Raw genomic sequence first — 25,806 nt, 5'->3', positions numbered from 1 at the left:
CTGATTGGAAAGGAAGACCAGCCCCAGGATAAAGGCCTGGTTTACCCAGTTCTCTAGCCAGCCTGGAACCAGGGGGTAGGGGAGGAAGGACAACAGGAGCTTTTGTAGGGAATGAAGTGACATCAGTCTTGATTCTGGAATTGGACTGGGCTGGCCTCCTGTGCCATATGTCTCCAGAGGAAAATGGTCCCCTCTTCCTTTTCTTCTGACACCAGCACTGAGCTTGAGACTGAGCCACAGTCTGTAGACCTGACTTCATAGGTACCACCTTCACAAGGTCAGTGGCATTCTTAGCTGGCACAGCGTTTCTTGCTTCAGATACCAGTGGAAGTATCCAGGCCACCCCCAGAAAAAGTGGGCACTGACCACAGGACTCTCCTGTCATACCATGAGTGTCCAATATGGACACTTAGCCAACAGGTTCTGTGAGAAGCCTGGCAGGCTAAACTGGCAGATACAGTAGTGCCACAAGACACAGTCCTGCCCTTGTGGGGTTTACAGTCTAGACTGGAGGGTATAAATGGTAGAAAACTTGGAAAATACAAAGAAGTTTGAAAAAGAAAAATTGTATTGTGATAGCCACTATAATATTCAATAATTTTATTGCATTTTCTTCCTTTTTCTTATATATTTTTACATTGTGTGTGTCTACACAAATATTTTGGATCACACATTATAGTAAGTTTTGTTTAATGCTTTTTCAAAACCATTTGTTTCTAGTAAAATATACATAACATGAAATTTATCACTTTAATCATTTTTGATGTATTTAGTGGAATTATTATTACCACCATCCATCTCCAGAACTTTTTCAACTTCTCAAACTGAAACTCTATACCCATTAAACAATAACATCCCATTCCCCTCTTCCCATAGCCCCTGGCAACCACCATTCTATCTTCTGCCTCTCTGAATTTGACTACTCTAGGGACCTCATGTGAGTGGAATCATATAATGTTTGTTCTTTTGTGACTAGCTTACTTCACTTAGCATAATGTCTTCAAGGCTCATTCATATTGTAGCATGTGTCAGAATTTCCTTCCTTTTAAAGGCTAAATAATTTTCCATTGTATGTAATAGCACATTTTTTTTAATCCATTCATTCGTTGATGGACATTTGGGTTATTTTCACCTTTGGGCTGTTGAATAAAGCTGCTGTGAACATGGGTGTACAAAATCTGTTCAAGTACCTGCTTTCATTTCTTTCGGTTATATACCCAGAAGTGGAATTTCTAAATCATCTGATAAATCTGTGTTTAATCTTTAATCTATGTTGTTGTTTTTTTTTTAGAAACCACTATACTGTCTTCCACAGTGGCTGCACCATTTTATAGTCCCACAAGTAATGCACAAAGGTTCCAATTTCATGACCATTTAAAAAAGTTATTTATATTTTTATCTTATAGTTAGTAGTAGGTGAACAGCAAACAATAATGGATATAGAGTGGGGTTCTGACTTATACTTCCTGTTCCTCCTTACCAGTTAGATGTGGAAAACCCTTTGCCTCTCAAAACTCAGGGATTAGTCCTCCTGCTTTCAAGAAGTCTCATTTTTAATGACCATGTAATGTCCCACCACACAATGCACCAGAACTGATAATACCCCTACTTGTAGAACATTTAGATTGTTTCTAAATGTTTTACTCTTATAAATACCACAGAATATATTTACAGAAAAGGCTTTTTCCAAACACAAGAGGGAAAAGCTGCTACCCCTCTTATATGTATAAAATAAGGAATTGACTCATGTAATTATGGAGGCTGTTAAGTCCAAAATCTATAGAGCCAATGTTACTAGGTCCATTACAATCAGTATGGAGTCATGGATTTTTACTTTAATAGGTTATAATTTGTTAATACCATTTGTTTCGATGCTCAAATTGTCCTAGATTTGGCCAGTGGGAGCTCTTCAGTTTGGCTTCTCTCCACTTTTGACATGTTCCCATCATTTTTCAAGTACTTACTTACCTTCTGGCACAACAAAAAGTTCCAGGCTCATTTTGTGCTATCCCAGCCCTAGATTCAGCCATTTCTCCAGTGAGCTCTGGTTTCTTTTAATGGCAGATGGTATTTAGGCACCAAAATCTGAGTGCTAGGAGTTATCATTGCTTTTGGGGTGTCACTTAGTGGAGAGAGCTAGGAAATACACACATATATCACACCCACATCTTTATCTATTTCTATATCTATCCCTCTATTAAATACCATATTGATACCTCTAATTCCAAAATTATACTTATGAGGCTCATTCTATCCATCCTTTTTTATGTATTTCTAACTTTGACATGTTTACCAGTTTTTAACATTTCTGACAATGAGAGAAACGTGGCTCTCATTATCCACAGTACATTTACACAGAAGGTAGTTTCAGAATTACCAACTCATAACACTGCAAAAAGTAAACCTACTAACCAGAGTTCAGTATTTTACTGTTCTTTTTGCCTTTAGCCTGATGACATATGGTCAACATACTGTGTACATAAGGTACTTGGGTGGCTTCTTTTTTTCCCCTCTTCAGTGTGGTTATATTGTTCATCTGAAGTACAGTTAAGTTCACTAATTTATGTTTGTATTACATTTAGCATTTTCCTCCATCCTTGTTTATTTTGAGTATGTGAAAGCATTATCATTGATCTAAAAAAATGTATATTCAGAGAAATGTCATACACTCATACATCCCACACCCCACAGTACTTTCCACCCGATTCCCTCCTATTGCTATTGCCTGTAGATAACCAATCTTATTTCTGATTTATCCTTCCTGTGTTGCTTTTTGCAGAAATGAGCAGATACATGTACATTTTCCTGTCTTCCCTTTTCTCTTCCTCAAAAGGTGGCATGCTATAGTACTCTTTTGTTGTTTTTACTTAACAGTTTCCATATCAGTTTGTAGAGCTCTTCCTCATTCTTTCTTGTATCTGCATAGTACTCTTTGGACCACTCTCCTATGAATGGGCATTTAGTTGCTTTCCAGTATTTGGGGATCACAAATTCTTAGAGTGGGATCGCTGGGTCAAAAGGTAAACAATATGATGGGAGTTCCCTGGTGGTCTAGTGGTTAGGATTCTGGGCTTTCACTGCCGTGGCCCAGGTTCAATCCCTGGTCAGGGAACTGAGATCCTGCAAGCTGTGCAGCATGTCCAAAAAAAAAAAAGGTAAACAATATGTAATTTTGTTAGGTGTTGCTAACTTCCCCTCCAAAAATGTTGTACTAATTTATATCCCCACCAGCAACATATGAAAATACCTCTTTCCTCACAGCCTCATCAATAGAATGTAATGTCATACTTTAAAATTTTTGCCAATCTGATAAGTGATAATGGTATCATTGTTTTTTTAATTTGCTTTTGAGTTGCAAATGAGTGAGATTGACCATCTTGTTGTATGCTTAAGGGGAATATATCTATAGCTATAGTTTGTGAATTTTTTTTACTATTAGTTCTTTGGGATTTTTTCCCCTCAGGTTTTAAAAACAGCTTTATTGAGATAAAATTCACATACCATACAGTGTATGGTTAGTGGTTTTTAGTATACGGTTTAGTGGTTTTTAGTATATTCAACAGTTATATAACCATCATAAAGTGTACGGTTTAGTGGTTTTTAGTATATTCAAGAGTTATGTAACCATCACCATAAACTAATTTTAGAACTTTTTTTATCACCCTCAAAAGAAACCCCACACCCATTAGCAGTGACTCTGCATTTGCCCTCAGTCCTCAGCCTGAGGCAGTCACTGATCTACTTTCTGTTCCTATAGGTTTGCCTATTCTTGACATTTTATGTAATATAAATATATATTACAAATTATATTATTTATCATATCACATACATGGATTCATACAACATATGGTCTTTTGTAACTGCCTTCTTTCACTTAGTGTGATATAATGCCTATAGTGTTCCAGGTGGTTTCTGAATATTTAATCCTCACAACAACTCTGAAATAGTTACTGTTACTGTTATTATCCCCATTTTCTAGATGAGAAAACTGAGGCATGGAGAGGTTAAATATTTTGCCTGAGGTCACACAGCAATAAGAAGATGGGCTTTGGAGTCAGGCAGACCTCAAGTCTGAAGTCCATCACTTGCTTACTGTGTGACGTATAGAATATTACTTAAACTCTCTCAAGTGTCTCTTTCTCATATGTTAGTTAAATGAGGAAAACAATGGCTGAGTCACAGGGTTGTTGGAGAATTAAATAATATGGCATCAGAAAAGTGCTTAGTACAAGGCCTCAAACTTAGTAGGTATTCAGTTAATTGTAGTGGTTATTAGTAGATAGAGCCAGGTAAAGGCCTGGAGTACTTGACATGGTTGGCCCTGCTTCCCCTAGCATTTAGGTGTATCTGAGATGCCAGCTTTTTTTTTTTTTTTTTTTTTTTTGATATAATTCACATACCATGAGATTCACCCTTTTAAAGTGTACAATTCAGTGCTTTTTAGTATATTCACAAGGTTGTGCAATCATCACCATTATTTAATTCCAGAACATTTCCATCACTCCAAAAAGAATCTCTATACCCATTTGCAGTCATTCCCCATTCTCTCCTTCTCTAACCCCTGGCAACCACTAGTCTTTCTGTCTCTATGGAGTTGTCTATTCTGGACATTTCATATAAATGGAATCATACAATATGTGGTCTTTTGTATCTGGCTTCATTCACTTAGCATAATATTTCCAGGGTTCACCCATGTTATAGCAAATAATCAGTACAGCATTCCTTTTTATTGCCAAATAATGTTCCATTGTATGGATATACTATGTTTTGTTTATCCGTTTATATGTTGATGACATTTTGGTTGCTTCCACTTTTTGGTTATTATGAATAATGCTACTGTGAACATTAGTGTACAAGTTTTTGTGTGAAAAATGTTTTTGGTTCTCTTGGGTATATACCTAGGAGAGGAACAGCTGTGTCATATGGTATATTTAACTTTTTGAAGAACTGCCAAACTGTTTTCCAAAGCAGCTCTGGTCTGCCATTTTACTTCCCACCAGCAAAGTGTGAGTGTTCCAATTTCTCTACATCCTCGCCAACACTTGTTACTGTCTGTCTTTTATTTTGGCCATCCTAGAGGGTATGAACTGGCACCTCATTGTAGTTTTGATTTGAATTTTCCTAATATATATATAATTAATGGTGTTGAGCATGAGATGCCAACTTTTAGGTCAGCTTTTTCTGCTTACCCACACTCTAGAAAGTCTCTCCCAGGTTCCTGTTTGTCTGATTGGTACCTTCTTAATCAGGTGCTTTGGGGGAGACCTTTGGGCAGGTTCCAGTGGTTGCACAACTATGTCAGGATTCGAGGCACATGTTTTTCCTGTTGGCAGGTTTAATGTTACTCTTGAGGCTGGCACAGCCATTGCCTAGGCTCACTAAACTGCTGGGACAAAGCCAGCTTCTCCCTTGAGCACCTCAGTGAGCAGGATCAGAAGTTCTTGAGCTGGAAACAATCTTGAGAGGCCGTCTCATCCATCCTTCTGCAACAAGACAGTTAGAACCCCTCCCTACCAGATTGGGGAGGATCTGTAGTATATTCCTTTAAGAATCTCTGTAGGAAGAAATTCCACTGGGCCCCTTTACCACCAGCCAGTATTTTAGCAGCCTTCGGTGTTAGAAAAATTCTTTGCTCTGACCCAGATCCCACCTTCTGCAGCACGTGCCGATTTCCTCTCACGCTTTCCTTTCTTGGAGGATGCGCGAGACAGCCGCTCTCCAGGAGGGGCTTCATCCTCTGGTCAGATAAATCTGCTTTGGCTGGAGAAGCCCTCACTTGAGGAAATGCAGACCAGGCCAGGCCCCTCCAGGGGACCTTAAAGACTGAATGACCTTGTCACTGGGCTATTGCCTGAGCAATCTGCTTTGAAGAAGAGGCCTTCTGACAGGCTCCAGGTTGTGTGTTTATCCTGAGGCTGGGCCATTCCAAACTCATGTTTCAGAGTTTAGAGGTTGCATCCAGCCAGCCTGGTGGGTGGTAATCAAACGCAGGTGGAGACCATCTGGCCAGACCTGTCCGTCTCAGGCAGTCAAGTGAGGGCTGGCCTGCCCACCGCAGAGCTGGCCCAGAAAGCACCCCGTGTGGAGGCAGATGGTGTAGAAATGCGTGTGCGTGCATGCACAGCCCTCTTTAGAGAGGCGGTGCTGCTTGGATGCATGTGCCTACTCTCTCTGCATCTGAGGGTTCACCCCATCGCACAGTCCGAGGAGCATGTTTCTTTTAGTCTGTTTCTCAAGTTTTTGCGGTTAGAAATCATGTATTTTTCTTGGCCTGAGATGAAAGCCCGGGAGTAATGGTCTAATACATTTTACAAAGCTGCCTCTAATTGGTGGCTGCTTGAAATCTTCCCTTTGCCCTAGTGACCCATCTCCCTTTGTAGGGTTTTAAGTCCAAGTCAGTCGTGCATTACCCCAGGTTTTCATACCCCTCGCAAGCCTATAGCCCTTGGGAGGCAGCTCTTACAGCCTCAGCTTGCTTAGCTATTCCCTCAGCCTTTCTGCATAGAATTGCCCCCAAACAGGGCAACTCAGCAAGGAAAGAAAATAGCTTACACTGCATCCTGCCAGGCATCTTCTAGCCCGGTCTCCAAAATTCTGGGTGTGTACCTCAAAATGCAGTGTGCCTCCCACAGTTATAGATACTCAGAGAAAATAGTGATTCTAAGACTTCCTTTTCAGTCCTTTAGAGAACTTAGCTTATCAGAGGTGAGCTCCTCACTGCAGCAAGTGCAGGAGGGCTGGACCAACTCGGGTACACAAGCAGGGCTAGCCCTGGTGTCAGAGCTTCTGAGATGTTAACACCTCTTTCTGCCCAGTCTCCCGGCCTGGCCCCTTGGGGGCGATGATGATGATGATGGAGGAAAGATGCCACATGGAATCCCAGGGTTGGGCACTGACTGCATCATTGCCCCTTCAGCATTCTCCCCTCTGACCGCCTGTTCCGGTAGCTTGGCTCGCAAGGAGGTGTTGTCTGTCATCTTATTTTATGGCTTGTATTTGTATGCTGAGGAGTTTAAATGTGTATAATCATTGTGGCTCATGTTTGTACAAGATATAATTACCGAAAATTATATCATGAACATAGTTTAACTTTTAACCCTTCCCATGCTGGCAAGCCTCCTGTAACTCTCAGGAGCCCCTCCCTGAATGCTTCCCTCACCCCAGGAGGTGCCACCACCAACCAGCCTTGCTCTCTAATCCACATCATTTCCCTCTCTGGCAGAAGTCCATTTCAGGGACTCCAGTGGAGACTCAGCCTCCTGGGCGTTTCCTAGCAGACAGGGAGGCAGGCACTGCTGCCCTGCCTCATCTCCCTATGATGTTTGTGGCCATCATCATTCTGGGCCTCTTGAGGATGGGAAGGGAGGGCAAACTCTGCTTCCTCAAGGTTCCAGTGATTGAAGAGTACACACGGGGTGCCAGGTTTCAGGAAGAGCATGTGCTGATTGATGAGTGCATGTGGGGTGCTGGCTTTCAGGAAGATCATGGGCCCTCCCAGTATTTGGATATTTGGAATCTGCTTTGGGACCCATCCTCCAATGCTGAGTTTGGAGGCCAGCCAGTTTAGCCCAAGGATTGTCCCCTTGTGGGGCAGGGTGGAGGTGGCAGCGGAGAAAGGGTCTCATCCTCATAGGGCATACAGTAGGACATATATCCTTAGCAAACTAAGTAGGTGCTTATTAATAGCTTGAAGGAATAAAGAGTGTAAGGATTATTTTCAGTAATGGAGCCTCAATCATACAGAAAGGAATGGTCCAGAGCCACAAAACCTGGAACTCGTAATTCAGAGTACCAGCAGGGGAATTTGATTGGCGGGGCTGAGGTCACACACATGTGCTGTAGCTGGCAGGAGGGCAAGGCTAGAGTTCTGGTTCCTTATTGGCTATCGAGGTGCTTCCTCCCCTCAAGGCTCAAGATTCCTCCGACTAGGGGGTTTGGATGCCGAGCCTACCCAAAAAGGGGAAGAACTTTAATTAGACAACAAAACAGTGTCTTCCCTAAGGTAGTTAAACAAAAAACATTTGCTTTTTATTCCTTCCAGATTCACAGGAACAGATGGACCTAGTGGTTTTGGCTTTGAGTTGACATTTCGTCTGAAGAGAGAAACAGGGGAGTCTGCGCCCCCAACATGGCCAGCAGAACTAATGCAAGGCTTGGCCAGATATGTGTTCCAGTCAGGTAAGAGCCCCAGGAGCTGGCTGGTGTGGTTGTCCTTTCACCATGAGCCTGCTTGGGTTGGGAACCTGAGGGTATATTTCGATGTCCGTGGAAGGACCTTTCCTGGGAGTGCTATACCGCATTTGTACCATAAGGGTGGCTTGTTTCCTGGCGTTTCCTGGGTGGAAAGCTGCCTGGGCCATGGGAGGGAAGGATATGTCATATGACCTCCTGCAGCGGGAGTCCCTGACACCCTGAGCCTTGGTTGCAGTCTGCCAGCCATACTTCTGATTCCCAGCGAGCCAAAGGCCAGCTCAGCATGGAGCTGACCAGCACTTTCTCTGTCTGCCCCTTTTCCCACAGTTAGCACACTCTTTCCTCCCGGATGCCAGTGGCCTAGCCACCTCCATTTCTGGGGCACGAGCACACATGTTAATCTTGGCTAAGTCTAGGGTTAACAGTAGAGGACAGGGCAGAGAGAGAACGAATTGCCTTGAGCTTGCTCCCTCACAATGTGAACGGGAAGCTGGAATCAGGCAGGACCTTGACAGTCAGAAATATTGTTTGATTCAGATGATTCAAGTGCCCTCCAGGGGGTGGTCCTGTGCCCCTGGTGCCCTTCTGGAGACTGCTAATATGGAACCTGAAGTGGGGACTTCGTGCTGGGAGCCTTGGTCGCATGCTCTTGACTCAGCCTGCCTATAGTCCTCAAGTGGGATGAAATGTTGGGGTGGAATTCAGTACCTTTTATGGAGGGTTTCATATCATCTGAATGTTTCTGTGTGGTTAATTAATTGCTCAGAAACATTTCCCATATGACTTTATATTTTGTTTCTTTGGTTTGGTAAGTAGTTTTCAAATGAAAGCCAGCACAGTTTTATCCAACTCTTGCTCTTAGACTGTCATAGATAGGAGCAGACTAGCATCTAGGCCAGGGTCTCTCAAAGTATGGTCCTTGGACCCCTGCATCAGAATCATCTGGAGAGCTTGTTGTAAGCACACATTCCTGGACCCCAGAGGAGATCTCTGACTTAGAATCTTTGGGGGGTGATGTTCCCAGATGCTCTGGTAGAGACTAAATTTGGAGAACCATAGATCTGGCAACTTCTCTGAGTATAGTGACTTTTTTTTCAGCCTTGAGTAGGCTATAAATTGGGGGTGCAATTGACCATCTAGATTGAAACCCTCTGCCCTCGTTTCAGACCCCTGGGGGTCAGTTGTTGGCTGGATGGCCATCATGTAATGGGACTGATCCTTAACTACCATCTACCATTGTGTGGCCTATGGGATAGTACCCTTTTGCAGGCTACAGTGGGTCTTCTCTAAGCAAGGGTTCCCAAACCTGGCTGCTCATGAGATCCTCTGGGATCTCAACACACTGAGTCCCAAACCCTCCAGGAGGGCTCTGATTCAGTTGGTCAGAGGTGGGACTGGGGCATCTGTTTCTTAACCAGCTTCCCAGGGGATTCTAATGCAGCTGGTCTGGGGATGTTGTTTGGACTCTAAAGAACTGTTGACGGGAAGAAGTATCATTCACAGGGGCAGGGGAAGCAGGCTGCTTGAAGCAGCTGGCTCATGTGATTTGGTACTATCCTAGCGTCTAGGTCTGCACAATCTTTTTTTTTTTTTAAGATTTATTTATTATTTATTTTATTTATTTTTGGCCGCATTGGGTCTTAGTTGTGGCATGGGGCATCTTTCGTTGCCGCACGCGGGCTTCTCTCTAGTTGTGGCGTGCAGGTTTTCTCTTCTCTAGTTGTGGCACGCAGGCTCCAGGGCGCCTGGGCTCTGTAGTTTGTGGCAAGTGGGCTCTAGTTGAGGCACACAAGCTCAGTAGTTGTGGCACACGCATGGGCTTAGTTGCCCTGTGGCACGTGGGATCTTAGTTCCCTGACCAGGGATTGAACCCGCGTCCCCTGCATTGGAAGGCGGGTTCTTTACCACTGAACCACCAGGGAAGTCCCCTGCACAATCTTTTAATGTTTTAAGATTGTGCCAGGAGTCTACTGCCTGAACCCACTGTGTCCCCTTCTCTCCCTTCTTTGATGCCTGAAACTGATGCCGATATAGAACTGTCTTTGAGAAAACAGACATTTCTTCAGTCTGATGCTCTCCCAACTGAGCTATTTCAGCTCCTGGAAAATAAACATTTCTTGACATGGAATTTGATCTACTATAGGAAATGGGGCTCTAAAGACTAGGCAACCTCTTGCTTGTATAGACAGGTAGCTTCCTGCCCACTGCTTAAGCCAGTACATTTATATGTTTGTTTGCACTTAATGTACCTGCTCATGTGGATCAAGATCAGAGAAACGTAAAACAGGTGTTATGAATCACTGTCAGGTGGAGTCAAGCAGATGAACCTCTGAAATAGTTCTGATGTTATAGTTCTGAAATAATAATGCAAGTTGGGGGAAAAACGGGATTTGATTTGCAAGGATTCATTTCAGCCACACAGTAAACATCACAGTGACTGTTTTGCAACACTAATGTGATCATTGATTCAGGTACATTATCAACAGATGTCAAAACTATCGGATAAAAAAGATTTTTTGGGTATAAGATAGTCACAAGGACTCAAAGAATCCCTCCACAGATTACTTATGTGCTACAAAGAGAAAAAGAATACCTTTACAATGGAAAAGTTTGGGTGGGCATCACCTTAATCAAATGATCAAATGTAGCAACACAAAAATGGAACAAATGACTACTATGTACTTCCTTACATGTTACACTGTGAAGTATAAAGCACCAGCCATGTAGCACTTTATTTATTTATTTATTTAATTTATTTTTGGCTGCATTGGGTCTTCGTTGCTGCACGTGGGCTTTTCTCTAGTTGCAGCGAGTGGGGGCTACTCTTCGTTGGAGTGCGTGGGCTTCTCATTGCGGTGGCTTCTCTTGTTGCCGAGCACGGGCTCTAGGTGCACGGGCTTCAGTAGTTGTGGCACGTGGGCTCAGTAGTTGTGGCTCACAAGCTCTAGAGCGCAGGCTCAGTAGTTGTGGTGCACGGGCTTAGTTGCTTGCGGCATGTGGGATCTTCCCGGACCAAGGATTGAACCCCTGTCCCCTGCATTGGCAGGCGATTCTTAACCACTGCGCCACCAGGGAAGTCCCCATGTAGCATTTTTCCAAAAATGTTTCACCTGAATTGAATCCTGAGCATATAGTCAGGTAAATCCAGATTGTGGGATATTTTACAAGACAGCTGCCTGGACTCTTCAAAAATGTCAATGCTCTGAAAGAAAAAATGGCAAGGGGCTGGGGCTGTCCTAGATCAAAGAAAACGTGACAGTTTAAATGTACTTATGATCCTTGATTGGACCCTGAATTGGAAAAAAACCGGTTATTTTTAGGGCAATTAGAAAAAATATAGACTGTATTAGATAACAGTACTGTGTAACTGTGAAGTTCCTTGGGTGTGATATGGTATTATGGTTATAAAGGATAGTGTCTTTGTTCCTAGGAGATAAAAGCTGAAGTATTTATGAATAAAATGACATGACGTCTGCAACTTAACTTTCGAATGATTTGGCAAAAAAAAGTGTATGGGGTGAGACAGAGAAGAGAAAGCAAATGTGGCAAAATGTTAAAGGGTGAATCTAGGTGAAGGATGTATGGAGGTTATATTGTACTATCCTTCTAACTTTTCTATGGGACTGGAAATTTTGAGAATAAAAAGTTGTGGCTGGGGGCTTCCCTGGTGGCGCAGTGGTTGAGAATCTGCCTGCTAATGCAGGGGACACGGGTTCGAGCCCTGGTCTGGGAAGATCCCACATGCCGCGGAGCAACTAGGCCCATGAGCCACAACTACTGAGTCTGCGCGTCTAGAACCTGTGCTCCGCAACAAGAGAGGCCGCGATAGTGAGAGGCCCGCGCACGACGATGAAGAGTGGCCCCCGCTTGCCGCAGCTGGAGGAAGCCCTTGCACAGAAACGAAGACCCAACACAGCCAAAAAAATAAATAAATAATAATTAAAGGTGCTAATAATTAAAAAAAAGTTGTGGCTGTTTCTTTCTTTTTTTTTTTTTTTTTTTTGTGGCTGTTTCTTGAGTGTATGTTGACTGATGTGGCTCCACAGTCCCGCCTGCTGTGACAGGCCCTTTTATGGTGTCTGTAATGTAGCAGCTATAGTTTGTGCCTGTAGATCACTTCAGGCATTTCACAGCAGCAGCAGGATGACTACACTCCCAAAAGTATAATACCTGATTTTCTGTTTTCCAGATTTTTATCATATGATTGTACTACTTGAATAATAACTAAAACAAATCTTCCTTAAATTCTTTTTGAAACACGGCAGGGAGTAGTAATTATTTAAATAATGGGAAAATGATGAAGAAAAGTATATGGCAACTGGTGTAAGAGAGAAGACCATGGCTATGAGCCTAAATAGTGAGGACAAGAGCTGAAATTTAGTAGTGTGTTCTATGTGCCAGGCACGGTTGTAAGTGCTCGTTTAATGTGCAGTAAAGCCCTGTGAGTTAAGCACTGTTATACCAGCTCTACAGTTGCAGAAAGGAAGACAGACAGAGAGGGGAAGTAGCTTGTTCAAAATCACACAGCTAGTAAGTGCAAAGGACAGCCGTTGTAGTTCTTAACGCCACTCTCTTAACCATGATACCATGTTGCTGGTGGCTCAGCTGTTATTTGGGCTGCTACATGTCTCAGGCTGGACCATGAGGTTTGAGAATCATCCACATGGGTGATTGCACTTGTGCACATAGCCTCTGAGCTCCAGCATGCCTTGCTCGGGCATTCTGGAACATTTGGAAAATAAATAGAGGAGGGCTAAAGCCATTCGTAATATTACCCAAATCCTCTTAAACCCATACTTTCATCTTTTAACTTTTGTTCATGAAAATATGTATATAAAAAGTACAGCTTGCTGAGAGTTAACAAACTAAGCACACCCCATGTAACCAGCACCCAAATCAAGAAACAGGCTAGTTCTCCAGAAACCTCCCTTGTGCCTCCTCTCAATCACCTTCTTACCTTTTCTTCCCTTCTCTCTTTCTCTCTTCCCTTCCCTCCCTCCCTGCCTCCCTTCCTTCCACCCTTCCTGTTTCACTGCATAGTACGGGTCCTCAGCCCAATGTGCCTGAGCTCGTTGGTAAGTTAGGTAGGTAGCTATAGGCTACGTAGCCCCCGTTTCCACTTCTCTCCCTGGCACTCTTCACCATCTTGCACGTTACTGATAGATCAAGGAGGACAGAATAGTATGATGGTCAAGAGCATGGCTCCTAGGCCCAGACTGCCTGCATTGTTACCTCAGCTCTGCCAGTTACTGCCTCCTGCCCTTGGGCAACATAACTTACTTGCTCAACTATAAAGCAGAGATAATAATAGTAACTATACATGAAGTTATTGAGATGATGAAATGAGTTAATACCTGCAAAGCACTTAGAACAGTGCCTGATACATAGTAAGTACTATTGATATATAAGTATCACCCACAATTATTATTATTATTCAGTCTTCAAAAACCTTATGTGAATAGAGAAGAATAGAGAAGATGGGTACCTTGGTCTTTTTTTGCAGTGTTCATAAAGACCCCATTTTATAGGAAACGCTGATAGGAAGGAGATGCATTGCTTGTCCCTGTATCAGATGCCTGCCTCAGCTGATATGATAATATTTGGTGCCATTATCTTTCTCTCACACAGAAAATCAATAATAGTGACACAAACGAGGTAAAATTACCTCATTTTGTATATCACATTGTAAACGCAAAAAACAAATTCAGTTCAACTGTGGCTCCTTGATTTATGTAGTTGGCAGTGCCTGTAAAGTCTTAAACAAATCAAATCCTATTCTATATGCAATAGAGCCCATGCAGTTTAGTGGGACCTTGTAAGTAAATCCTTTTTTATAAGGTGAAGAATCTTTTTATAGTGTGAATAATTGCCCCTTTTTGTAACTCTTTCATAAGACTGGATTTAGGCCTTTCCAGTTTTCTCGGAGCAGAGCACACTCTCCTGATGCTGCAGAGAACCTCCCTTGTAGGCATTGCTCTGTCCCAACCGGTTACACTCTACAAGGGTTACACATATGTTATTATACGGAACATGTATTTTATGTTTGATGTATAGATAGATAGACCTACACGTATATACCTAGCAGCATAGTTCTGTGTGGTGGTCTTGCCTCACCTGGGCTGTCCACCTTAAACTCAGTGACTTACATGGAGTGCCCCGCCCATTTGCATGTGAGAACATGCTGAGCAGTATCTAGTAAGTGGAATGCTTAGACCTGCTTTTCCAGGTCTAAACAGCATCCACAGCTTTGCCATCCAGACTTAGAAACAGCATCAGGGCAGTGGGAGGCAAGGGAAAGAGACGACGAGACTCTGGGGGGGTGGTGTGATGGGGAGTGGTGATGCCCACGCCCAGCCTGGGGCTGCATGAGGCTGCCTCTAAAGCTTGCTCTGAAGAATGACTTGGACAGGTTCTGTAACTTAGCCCCGACCTGCTGGAGGGCAGTCACTTTTTGGTTGGTTTGCTCAGAGGTGGGAAGCTGAGCAGTAGAGAAAAGGAAGTGGAAATGTGAGAGACCTGGGAAAGAAGAGTATCCAGAGAAGGTGAAGGAGTCAGGATGTGGGGGTGAGGCAGGTTAGTGTTTATTTGAGGCGGGATGCTTCTAATCATGAGCAAATGACAGAAGCCCAACAAAAACTACCTGAAATAATAACAGACTTTATTGGTCAGGTTACTGGGATGTCCAGGGTTTCAGGCATGGCTTGATCTATACGTTCGAACAGTGTCCTCAGGGCTCCGACTTGTGTGTTGGTCTTCTACTGTAGACTGACTCTTCCCACGTGCCAGGAAAGATGAGCACCACCAGCCAGAGTTTCCAGTTCTCCCAGTTTGTAGTCCCAGCAGGCAGAAGGCTTTTTTCTTCCAACATTTCCTCCGTCAGTCCTGGGGAAGGACCCAGATTAGTTCCGTCTAGATCAATAGGAACCCCCCTGGTTGGGGGTGGTGGTCCAGATGGAGCACCAGGATTTATGTTTAAGGTCTTCCCCCTCCTCACTTCCAACTACACGGAGTGGGAGAGAAGTCCTCTAAAGCAAAGGGTAGAAAGCACTGGCAGAAAACATGTAGGTATAGCCCTTGGTAGGCAAAATCAGTTGCTCCCACAAGGCTTTAGGGGCATCTCCTGCCTCAGTAACTGTGATGTGCATTTATGCTTGGAAGTCAAATCATTAGAGAATGCATAGGTGGAGCGGACACCTCTTGTATCTGTTGGGATGGTTTTGACTACAAGTTATAGAACGCCCTAACTAAAATGGCTTAACAGTAAGGGCACTTATCTTACAGAGCGAGTCATCTGGAGGTGGGGAGTTCCAGGGATGGTTGTCATCTGTTCAGTGATGCTGTTAAGGACCTGAGTTCTTTCTAACTTCCTGCTCTGCCTTCCTCAGCACTTTGGATTGACATTTTAAACTGGTTCCCTGATATTCCAAAGATGGCTGTCGCAGTCCCTAGCATCCTAGAATCACACTTGACAGAGTCTGCAAGTAGCAAAAAAGACACTTCTGTCCCGAGTGTCTTTTTTTTTCTTAACTGGAGTATAATTGCTTTACAATGTTGTGTTAGTTTCCGCTGTACAATGAAGTGAATCAGCTATATGTGTACATATATCCCCTCCCTCTTGGACCTCCCTCCCACCACCCCCTCTTCCACCCATCTAGGTCATCACAGAGAACCGAGCTGAGCTACCTGTGTCTTTTCAAGACCAATCAAAACCTCCACAGAACCGCCCTCATTGATCTCCTCTTGCATCTCATTAGCTAGAGTTATGTCAGGAAAGTGAGACAACCATGTTGGCTTACCGATCAATATCCACCTCCTAGGGCTGGGGATGGGCCCTGGTTCCCTGAAAGTCATGGCTAAGGAAAGGCAGAGGAAGAAAAGTGGGATTCTCTTAGTAAGAAGGGGAATGGCCACCAGGTGGGCAAAATAGTATCTGCTCCCCTACCCAAGAAGCCCCAAGCGTTACCTGGGGTCAGAGGATCCTTGCATATTGATCAGGATGCTGGGCCAGTATAAAAGTGTCATGTGGAAAGAGAATGTGACAGGGTAGCTGTCATTGTTTCACCTGCTACATAGATTAAGAACCAAATCCAGCCACTGTCATGAATCATTTGGTAAGTTCTGCAGTAAATACATCAGTAACTTCACCAGTAGACACTTCAACTTCTTTCCTTCTTACTTTGCAGCCAGTTTCTCTTACTTACCCATTCCCTTTTAATTTTATTGATCAGCTCAGTTTTTCTTCTCAGATTGCCGGTGACTGTTCCCCTGCCCCCTACCCTCTGGGTTTCATTAGAAATAAACCATTCCCCAACTCAGCAGGGCTTGATTTCTGAGCTGTGCTCTAGAATTCCGCTGGAGAGGCTGCCTGCTCTCAGTTCTGCCATTGGTAGGCCTTAACCACAAATTCCAAGGCAATTTCACTTGAGTTTCAGGAGAAACATGGCCCCCCAATCTTGTAACTGACACTGTGGAAATTCAAGTGCCTCCGATTGCTGCTGTTTAATGGCAGCCTCATGACATGTGCTGAGTCGGCTCACTTTGTGATTCAGGCCTAATCAGGGAGATTGGGGGGAGGGTGCTGCCTGAGCATCCTGACCTCTGTGGTATGGACAGACTAATGCCAACAAGAGATTTTTTTTTTTACATTTTCTTTCCTTTTCTCATTTATAAAAGAAATATCTGCTCATTATAAAACTGAAACATAGGGACTTCCCTGGTGGTCCAGCGGTTAAGATGCCGTGCTCCCCATGCAGGGGGCCCGGGTTCGGTCCCTGGTCAGGGAACTAGATCCCGCATGCCGCAACTACGAGCCTGCATGCTGCAACTAAAGATCCCACACGCCGCAACGAAAACCCCTCATGCTGCAACTAAGACCCAGCACAGCCAAATAAATGAATATTAAAAAAAAACCCCTGAAACATAGAAATATATGACACAAAGTTAAAGGCCTTCATAATTCATTCCCCCACTGAGGAAACTAGTGTTCTATATTTCGATTTCCTTTTCAATGCATATATCTATATAGAATTATCATTATTTTATAAAAATGGACCATGTTTTTCATACTGTTTTTCAACTTGCTTTTTTAAACTTAATATCTTTTGGACATCTTTCCATGTCAGTATATTCTTTCTAACTGTACACTTTATTATCTAGATATACTTTAATCACTCTCCTGGTGTTGGGCATTTGGGTGGTTTCTAATTTTTCCCTACCACAAACTTGCAGTGAGCATCCTTGTAGATGTATGTCTTTGCACTCTTGCCTAAGTATTTCTGTGGCATAGATTCCTAGAAGTTGGATTGCTAGGTTAAGGGAAATGAACATTTTACATGTTAACAGCCATTGCAGATGAATGATTATATTATTGTAATAATACTTTTGTGATCATCCATAAATGTTATAATTGTTTTCAACAAACAACAAAATGATTGTTATATAAAATTGTTTTTATAGCAACCAAGTTGTCTTCTGAGTCCTTGAGAATTGATCCCCTTTCTTAGGTTACTTGGCCTGAGGAAGCTTGTTAATACATGTTAAACGGCATGCATTTGGGGTTAGGAAAGCGAGCAAGCTCTTATGTGGTTCTCATGCAGTTTAGATTTAGCACAGGAACCCATCCATCATGCTTCCTGTCTCTGAAGCTGGAAGTGGTGAGGGACACACCCTGCTGCCTGAAGTCAGAGACTTTTCCAGATACTGACAGTGGGTCAAGTTTTATTAAAGAACCCCAATGAATTATGGAGTTTTCTTGAGTTTTACCTCCTCCTGCCTTTCCTAAAGTTAAAATTACTAATGCAGTTAGTCTTTTCCTGTTGAGGTCCATTTTCTTTTTTTAATTTAATAGTTAAAAGTAAGTAAATAAAACAGTAGCTATTGAGCACCAAGCCATCCTTAGCACTTACATTCTCTTATTTAACCTCTGCAGTAGGTGGCTAGATGAGGAAGATACTGATGTTGCCACTTTTCAGGTGAGGAAATGGGCTCAGAGAGGTGGTGGGCCTTGGAGAATTTCCTGCAGCTGGTGAGTGGCAGGAGCTATTTTCCAGGGACACCCTAACCAGCGTTGGTTTGCATGCTGTGGCCTCTGAGCCTCCGGTGATCCATTTTATCTATTCATTTATCTATCTATCTACCTATTTATTTAGGCTGCGTTGGGTCTTCGTTGCTGCGCGGGCTTTCTCTAGTTGTGGCGAGCTGGGGCTACTCCTCATTGCGGTGCGCGGGGTTCTCATTGCAGTGGCTTCTCTTGTTGCAGAGCACCGGCTCTAGGCACGTGAGCTTCAGTAGTTGTGGCACGTGGGCTCAGTAGTTGTGGCACGTGGGATCAGTAGTTGTGGCTGTCGGGCTCTAGAGCACAGGCTCAGTAGTTGTGGTGCACGGGCTTAGTTGCTCTGCGGCATGTGGGATCTTCCCGGACGAGGGCTTGAACCCATGTCCCCTGCACTGGCAGGTGGATTCTTAACCACTGCACCACCAGGGAAGTCCCAATGATCCATTTTAAATGACAAGAGGCCTTGGGGGAAAGGAGCACTTTTTCATTAGTTGTGTTTTTTATTTAAGTATCTGCTACATGCCAAGGACTCTGTCAGATGCTGGGTAAGCCCTGTGAAACAAACAGGTAGGATCCCTTCCCGTAGGTAGTGGAGAGAGACACTGAAAACACAGGTGAATAAATATTTGATTCCATAAGATCGCAGAACGGGAATGCTCAGGGTGCTTCAAAAGAATAAAGTGGTGGACTCATTTTAGATTGTAGAGTTGGGCAAGGACAGGACTAAAGGCAAAGAATGAGGAGAAGAATTTTTTGGCAGAGGGACCAGCACGTGTAGGCCCCTGAGGAGAGAAAGAGCTTGAGGAATATGAGGAACCAGAGGGAGAAAGAAGAAAGGGCTCAGGAAAAGCTGGAGGCTTGGCAGGCATGGAAAAGTGCTGGGCTTTGTACTTGCATTTGGACTCAAAGTCTTGATGAAGAGTCTGGATTTGATTCTAAGGGCAGTGGAGAGCTACAAAAGCATTTCAAAGAAGAAGGGGAAATGACCAGTTTGGGGAGTGAAAACACTTAAAAAAAAAATTAAGATGTGTTTGGAATTGAGGTGTTCTGAGCTCTTCTGCCTGTATTATTAGAGGGGCCCTTCCCTAGAAGGTGCTGGGGCCGCTGCGGTCCTTGGAGCACAGCGTCAGTCACGGATTCTTCTCAGCCCTGCCACTCTAATCCTTGCGACCTCACTGCAGTGTAATCCTGCCGCCAGCCTGCCTCTGCTAAGGCTCCCAGCCTAAGGAGGGGAACCCCTCTTCTCTCTCAGGGGTTGTCAGCAGCCTCTGCCTCCCTGTGCCCAGCAACACACCACAGGGCTCTCTTTCCAGGTTCAAGAAGTGGATCGGGGCTTCCCTGGTGGCGCAGTGGTTGAGAATCTGCCTGCCAATGCAGGGGACACGGGTTCGAGCCCTGGTCTGGGAGGATCCCACATGCCGCGGAGCAACTAGGCCCGTGAGCCACAATTGCTGAGCCTGCGCGTCTGGAGCCTGTGCTCCGCAATAAGAGAGGCCGCGATAGTGAGAGGCCCGCGCACCGTGATGAAGAGTGACCCCCGCTTTCCACAACTGGAGAAAGCCCTCGCACAGAAACGAAGACCCAACACAGCCAAAAATAAATAAATAAATAAAAATAAATGTACTAAAAAAAAAAAAATGTTAGCTATAAAAAAAAAAAAAAGAAGTGGATCAGGCCTTGCTTCCTCATCCCTGCTCTGCAGGTGAGGGAAGGAAGTCAGAAGATTGAGTGAGGCACTTGGAGCATGTCCCCAAGTGTGAGATGTTGCTAGGCTGCAGTTCAGTTTCCCATCAGCAGCTTGCTTCTCTCTAGATGTCCCAGGTGTATTCCATCTTTATATCTTTGCCTCAAGTAAAGTTTTCTGAAAGGAGATGCTCCATCATTACCAATGAGAGCTGTCTAGTTCTCTCGTTTCCTGGTTCCATTGCCCCAGTCAGCTAACTGAAGCCAAATGGAGCTGCCTGTTTTTATTAATATCATTTTTCTTCCTCATACTCTTTTTGATTTTCCTGACGTTTTCTTTCCCTCAGCCTGATTTATCCTCTTTTCTGGTTGCTATGGATCTGTAAAATATTTTCCCTTTCATCTGTTAGTAATACTTACCAACTATAAGGCAAAACAATCTCTGGTTTCTCTGCACTTTCTCAAGATCTTCGATTAGTGATTGAAAGATTGTATTTCTATTCCACTGAAATAAAACAGATCAACCCCTCAGAAATGGTCTTATGGCCTAAAATTTAAGTGGTTTGCATGTAAATTATAGTTTATCCAATATTTAAGTCCAGGTGTTTTTAGGGAAGACTTAAATCCTAAAAACAGAAGCTGACAAAGTATAGCCTGTGGGTCAAATCCTGTTGGACACCTGTTTTTGTAAATAAAATTAAATTGGAATGCAGACATGCCCTTTACATATTACCTATGTCTTCTTTTGTGCAGCAGCAGCAGAGTTGAGTAGTTGTGACAGGGACTATATGGCCCTCAAAGCCTAAAATATTTGATATCTGGCCTTTCACTGAAAAAATCTGCCAACCTCTGACAGAGTGTTTTCCACTTCTGAATAACTATCCAAGTAGAGAGGTGACCATCCTTCCATCTCTGTGATAGATACAGAGGCCCTGTGAAATGCCTCGCTTTAGCTGGGGCCTGTGTGGTGGCCCAGGACAGAGGGATCACAGTACCTAGAGGTTTGTTGGGGGAGGTAGAATTTGAGGCAGATCCCTTTATCTTCCATGGGTCTGTATCTTACTTGGAGAACTGCATGAAATGTTTTGAGCTTCTTCTCAGAAAGGAGTTATTTGATAAAGGCAGTAAGCTAGGATATTCACCCTCAGACTAGTTCTCTCTTCTCCGGCCCCCTAGGGAGTCTTAACTGTTTGGCTCTTTCAGCAGAATGCGGCTCCTTTGTCTCTAGCACCCGCATTTCAGGGACGCTCCCTGCAGGGGGCAGTGAGGGCTTCTGGCCAGTAGAACAGAGCAGCCGGTGCGTCAGGAGTAGACCCAGCACCTCTGCAGGAGGTAAAACCCTCTGGTAACTTGAAGGGGCTCCTAATTGAATGTTCAGTGAAAGGACTGGAGGACAGCACGGATAGGGGCAAGAGCCCAAGAGGCAGCTTGCCAGTTTGGCCATGTGGGACCTGTGGCACCTGTGGGTCAAAACTGAACATCTCTGAGACTTGGTTACTTCATCTGTGAAATGGGGTAATCAGGATATCTACTTCATAATATATTCAGTGTCCCTAGTACAGTACCTGGCATAATACATGGAAGCAGTTAATATTATTTATGTGGTCATTTAAGAAGTATATTGCAGGACAAAAAGGAAACAGGCTTAAAAGAACAAAAAAGATGCACATTACAACTCTATATAGAGTTGGGTTCTAACCCTGTTAACAATATGTACATGTCCATATAGATGCTTGGAGGAGATTCATGAAGATGCTCACAGAGGCCATCCTAGGGTGATGGGGTTATGAGTTATTGACATTTTCCTTTTGGTACCTTCCAGCCATTTTAGAATTTTCTGCACAGAGCGTGGATTTTATTATCAGAAAAGAAAAATGAGAAGGATAACTGTGACTGAATTTTTCAAAGAACTTCCCAGAGTCGGGAACGGTGAGCCCCGAGAAGCAGTCCCAGGCCAGCACCACAGGACCAGTCACCATCTCAGGGTGTGCTCCCTGCTGCGGTCACTGGAACAGCTTTGAATGCCACGCACTGATGGGCCAGTGCAGGGGTCCTGCTTTCTTGCTCGGTTTCTTCATAGCTCTCTCAGTGGGAAGAAAAATGACTCTCCTAAGCCAGACACAGCTCTGCTCTGGCCCCTCTGGCATTGGGTCTCCGCAGCCAGGCCTGTCTTCTTGCTTTTCAGGGCAGACATGGTGACAGGCTTGTTGTTTGGTGTCTCTCCAGGACGCAGGGGCCAGGCAACCGGCCTGCTCCTCCCCGCGGAGCTCTGATGAGGTTCCAGCAGCATTTCTGACCCCTCACAGAGCCCTTCTCCAGGAATATGACAGTTGAAACTGGAACCAGAGGAGGAAAAGAGCAAGGAGCTTGGGTGCTTTTCAAGAGTGGTTGCAGCAAGCCCAGGCCGTACGTGGCTGTGTTGCTGGCATCAGTGGGGTAGCCGTCCTCAGCCTTGTCTGGCTTGGCCCAGCAGAAGCTGCAACCTGGGGCACTGCACTGGTGCAGGGCAGGCATCTCGGGGACAGGCTGCAGCCCAGAGTCTGTGCTTTCCTGAGCCCTGGGCGTAGCTCTAACAGTCCCTCTTTGGGTTTGAAGATTTAGGGAGAACAGGACACTTACCAACTTCCTGGGCTGACTGGGCACGTCTGGGTATGTCTGGGTCCCCACCCGGACCGGCCAGCCTGGTGACCTGAACTTGGGAAGCCTTTGTCCTGTGCGTCTGTTTACTGGGCCACTCAGATCATACATGCTTTGTAATCTGTTTTGGCTGATGCACTTTCATTCCCCCAAACAAAAATAACTTTATTGTTTTTCCAGTTAAAAAGTAATGTTTAAAAAAAAATCCAAGTAATGTGGAAAACATGAAAAAAGCAAGTCACAGAACAGTGGGTAGAGTGGGCTTGCATTTTTACTTTAAAAAAATAAGAAAGTGTGACTTTGATTATATATGCTTAGAAGAAAATCTTGAAGAATGCAAGTCAAACATGAATAGTGGTTATATCTGAGAAATGGGACTGATGAGAAAAGGGAGTTTCATTTTTCAGTTTATACACTTGTCTGTTGTTTGAATTTCTTATAAAACAAAAAACCTCTCTTGCTTGGTAATTTAAATAAGTATATAATTAAAAATGAAAAATAAACATTATCTAAATCCCAGCCCCTGAGATAGCTACTCTTAATATTTGCTTACCATCCTTCTAGAGATGTCTCTACACATAAAATAGACAGTTTTACTAACAATACTGTACTGTATTAGCATGCTTTCTTCACCAGCATTATGTCATAGTCTAAGTGAACAGAGATCAGTAGCAGTGTTTGTAGTGGTTGTATGATGTCCCACTGTATAACAGTGAAAGGAAAATGCATGGTTTTCCTCTACTACCCTAGTTCTTTATGTGACCAGATGTCTGGGTTTTTCCATACCAAGCAATTCTCCAGTTTTCTGCAGGCACCAATTAGGTATCCTACAATTCCGTTCAGTTCTGACACTTTTTTTTTTTTTAAAGCTCTAACTGAAAAAAAAAAAAAAAAAAAAGCTCTAACTGGCTTTATTCAATGATTAATTAATTGGGCAGCATCCCATCTAGTAAATAGAAGTGTGCTCCCAGTTCTGACGCTGTTTACCTGGAGTTAGCATCAGATCCCACAAGTAAGGGCACAGTCCCATAAGACTGCTCCCACTTCAGACACCAGTCACAAGTCCCGGGTTGTCAACTGTCCTTCTGACCAACTGTCTATAAATTGGGGTTCCCATGACCCCCTCCTAGGGTTTGATAATTTGCTAGAACAGCTCACAGAACTCAGGTTCCTGGTTCATTGTAACAGAATACAACTCAGTTGCAGCATTATTTACAATAGCCAAGACATGGAAGCAACCTAAGTGTCCATCAGTGGGTGAATGGATGAAGAGAATGTGGCATATATTTACAATGGAGTATTATTCAGCCATAAAAAATGAGGAAATCTTGCCATTTGCAGTAACATGGATGGACCTTGAGGATATTATGCTAAGTGAAATAAATCAGACAGAAAGACAAATAAATGTATGATCTCACCCCTCTCCCCCCCCCAAAACACTCATAGATACAGAGAACAGATTGGTAGTTGCCAGAGGCAGAGGGGTGGAGAGTGGGTGAAATGGGTGAAGGTGGTCAAAAGGTACAAACTTCCAGTTATAAAATAAATGTTATGGGGCTATAATGTACAACATGGTAACTATAGTTAATAATACTGTAGTGTATTGATATATTTGAAAGTTGCTAAGAGAGTAGATCTTAAAAGTTCTCATCACAAGAAAACAAATTCAGTTACTGGGTATGGTGATGGATGTTAACTGGACTTATTGTGGTGATCATTTTGTAATATATACAAGTGTTGAACCATTATGTTGTACACCTGAAACGAATATAATGTTATATGTCAATTTTATCTCAATAAAAAGAAAGAAAGAAAAAAAGGATACTCATCAGGAACAACCAGATGGAAGAGATGAATAGGGCATGGTATGTGAGAAGGGGTGCAGAACTCCCGTGCCTTTTCCAGGTGTGCCATGCTCCCAGCACCTGCACATGGTCACCAACCCAGAAGATCTCTGAATCTCATACTTTAGGGATCTTTATCAAGGCTTTATCACATAGACTTGATCATTTATTAACTCGGTCTCCAGAGCCTCTCCCCTCTGTGGAGGATGGGGGCGGTGAGGCTGAACATTCCAAGCTTCTAATCATGGCTTGGTCCTTTCAGTGACCAGCCCCCATCCTGCAGCTATCCGGGAGCCCACCAAGAGTCACCTTATTAGAACAAAAGATGCTCCTATCAATTCAGGAAATTCCAAGGGATTTAGGAGTTCTATGTCAAGAACTGGGGTCAAAGACCAGGAACAAAAGATGCTTCTAGCACCTTTATCACTTAAGAAATGACAAAGGTTTTAAGAGCTCTAAGAGCTGGGGACAAAAAACAAAATATATATTTTTTATTATATCACAGTATCAACATAGTAAGATAACAGACCCCTCCAGTATAAACAGACCCTTCTTGATGAACTTTCAGAGAGTTTCCAGCTTTCCCCCACTTTCAACAATACTCTAAGGAACATTTATGTATGTACATCTTGGTGACCATGTTCAGTTATCTGAGAATAAATTTTTTTTTTTTTTTGGCATAAGTAAGTGTTTATTTTTCTGGCTAACGTACATATTCCTCTGGCATTTGCCATGGAAAAGACCCTGCCTAATCTTTAGGGTACAAGAAATCATTCAGTCATATAGAACTCACTTAAGTGTTTTCTGGGTTTTCTAAACCTTGCATTTTCAGCTTCTGTCTTGACTCTGTCCTCACCTCCTTCTCTGTGGGCCTTTCCTTATACATGTTTCTTGAGGCGGGCCAGAGGAGTGTATCAGATTGGACGTTGTCAGCAGCAGAGATTTTCCCAAATAGGAAAAATCAGAAGATAAAATAAAGGAGCCCCTTCAGAGTTGGTGGAACAGCTGCTTTTACTGGAACTCATGTCTAGGCTGGTTTTGCCTGCACTGCCTGTAACTGGTTCTTCCAAACACCCAGGTTACCCATCTAGGCTTGTTGGGAATTTCAGAATTCCTGCACACCCTGTCCTGGAGGAATTTGGACTTGAGCTCTGGAAAAGATAACATTGGCAGTAGAAGTGTTCAAGGTCCTTTATGCTATTGACACATTTGGATATTGACTCTTGATGTTGATGAATTTGATTATTTTCTGCTGGTCTTGGAAGGTCTCCGGGGGAGGCGGGGGGCAGCTGTGGCTCTCCCTGGGGTCACAAAAGCTGGTGGTGGACACAGTGGGGTGTGTTCATCCGTGTGAACTCTGGCAGGAGGCAGACATCTTGGGTCCTTGGCACCCAG

General features: G+C 43.7%; 1 protein-coding gene across 8 annotated transcripts in view; it reads left to right on the top strand.

The window, feature by feature from the left end:
- The window catches only part of SUFU (SUFU negative regulator of hedgehog signaling), a 110,118-nt gene that overhangs the window by 24,271 nt on the left and 60,041 nt on the right, over positions 1 to 25,806 (top strand). For all 8 annotated transcript variants that reach the window (XM_059899827.1, XM_059899826.1, XM_059899824.1 and 5 more), the window contains exon 3: positions 8,042 to 8,178. In XM_059899827.1, coding sequence (XP_059755810.1) covers positions 8,042 to 8,178 — 137 coding nt within the window. The remainder of the gene's footprint in view (positions 1 to 8,041; positions 8,179 to 25,806) is intronic.

The sequence above is a fragment of the Balaenoptera ricei genome, chromosome 16, assembly GCF_028023285.1.
Source record: "Balaenoptera ricei isolate mBalRic1 chromosome 16, mBalRic1.hap2, whole genome shotgun sequence".
Classification (NCBI taxonomy): Eukaryota; Metazoa; Chordata; class Mammalia; order Artiodactyla; family Balaenopteridae; genus Balaenoptera; species Balaenoptera ricei.
The sequence above is the reverse complement of the archived record's forward strand: the minus strand, read 5'-3'. Positions and strand labels throughout refer to the sequence as shown.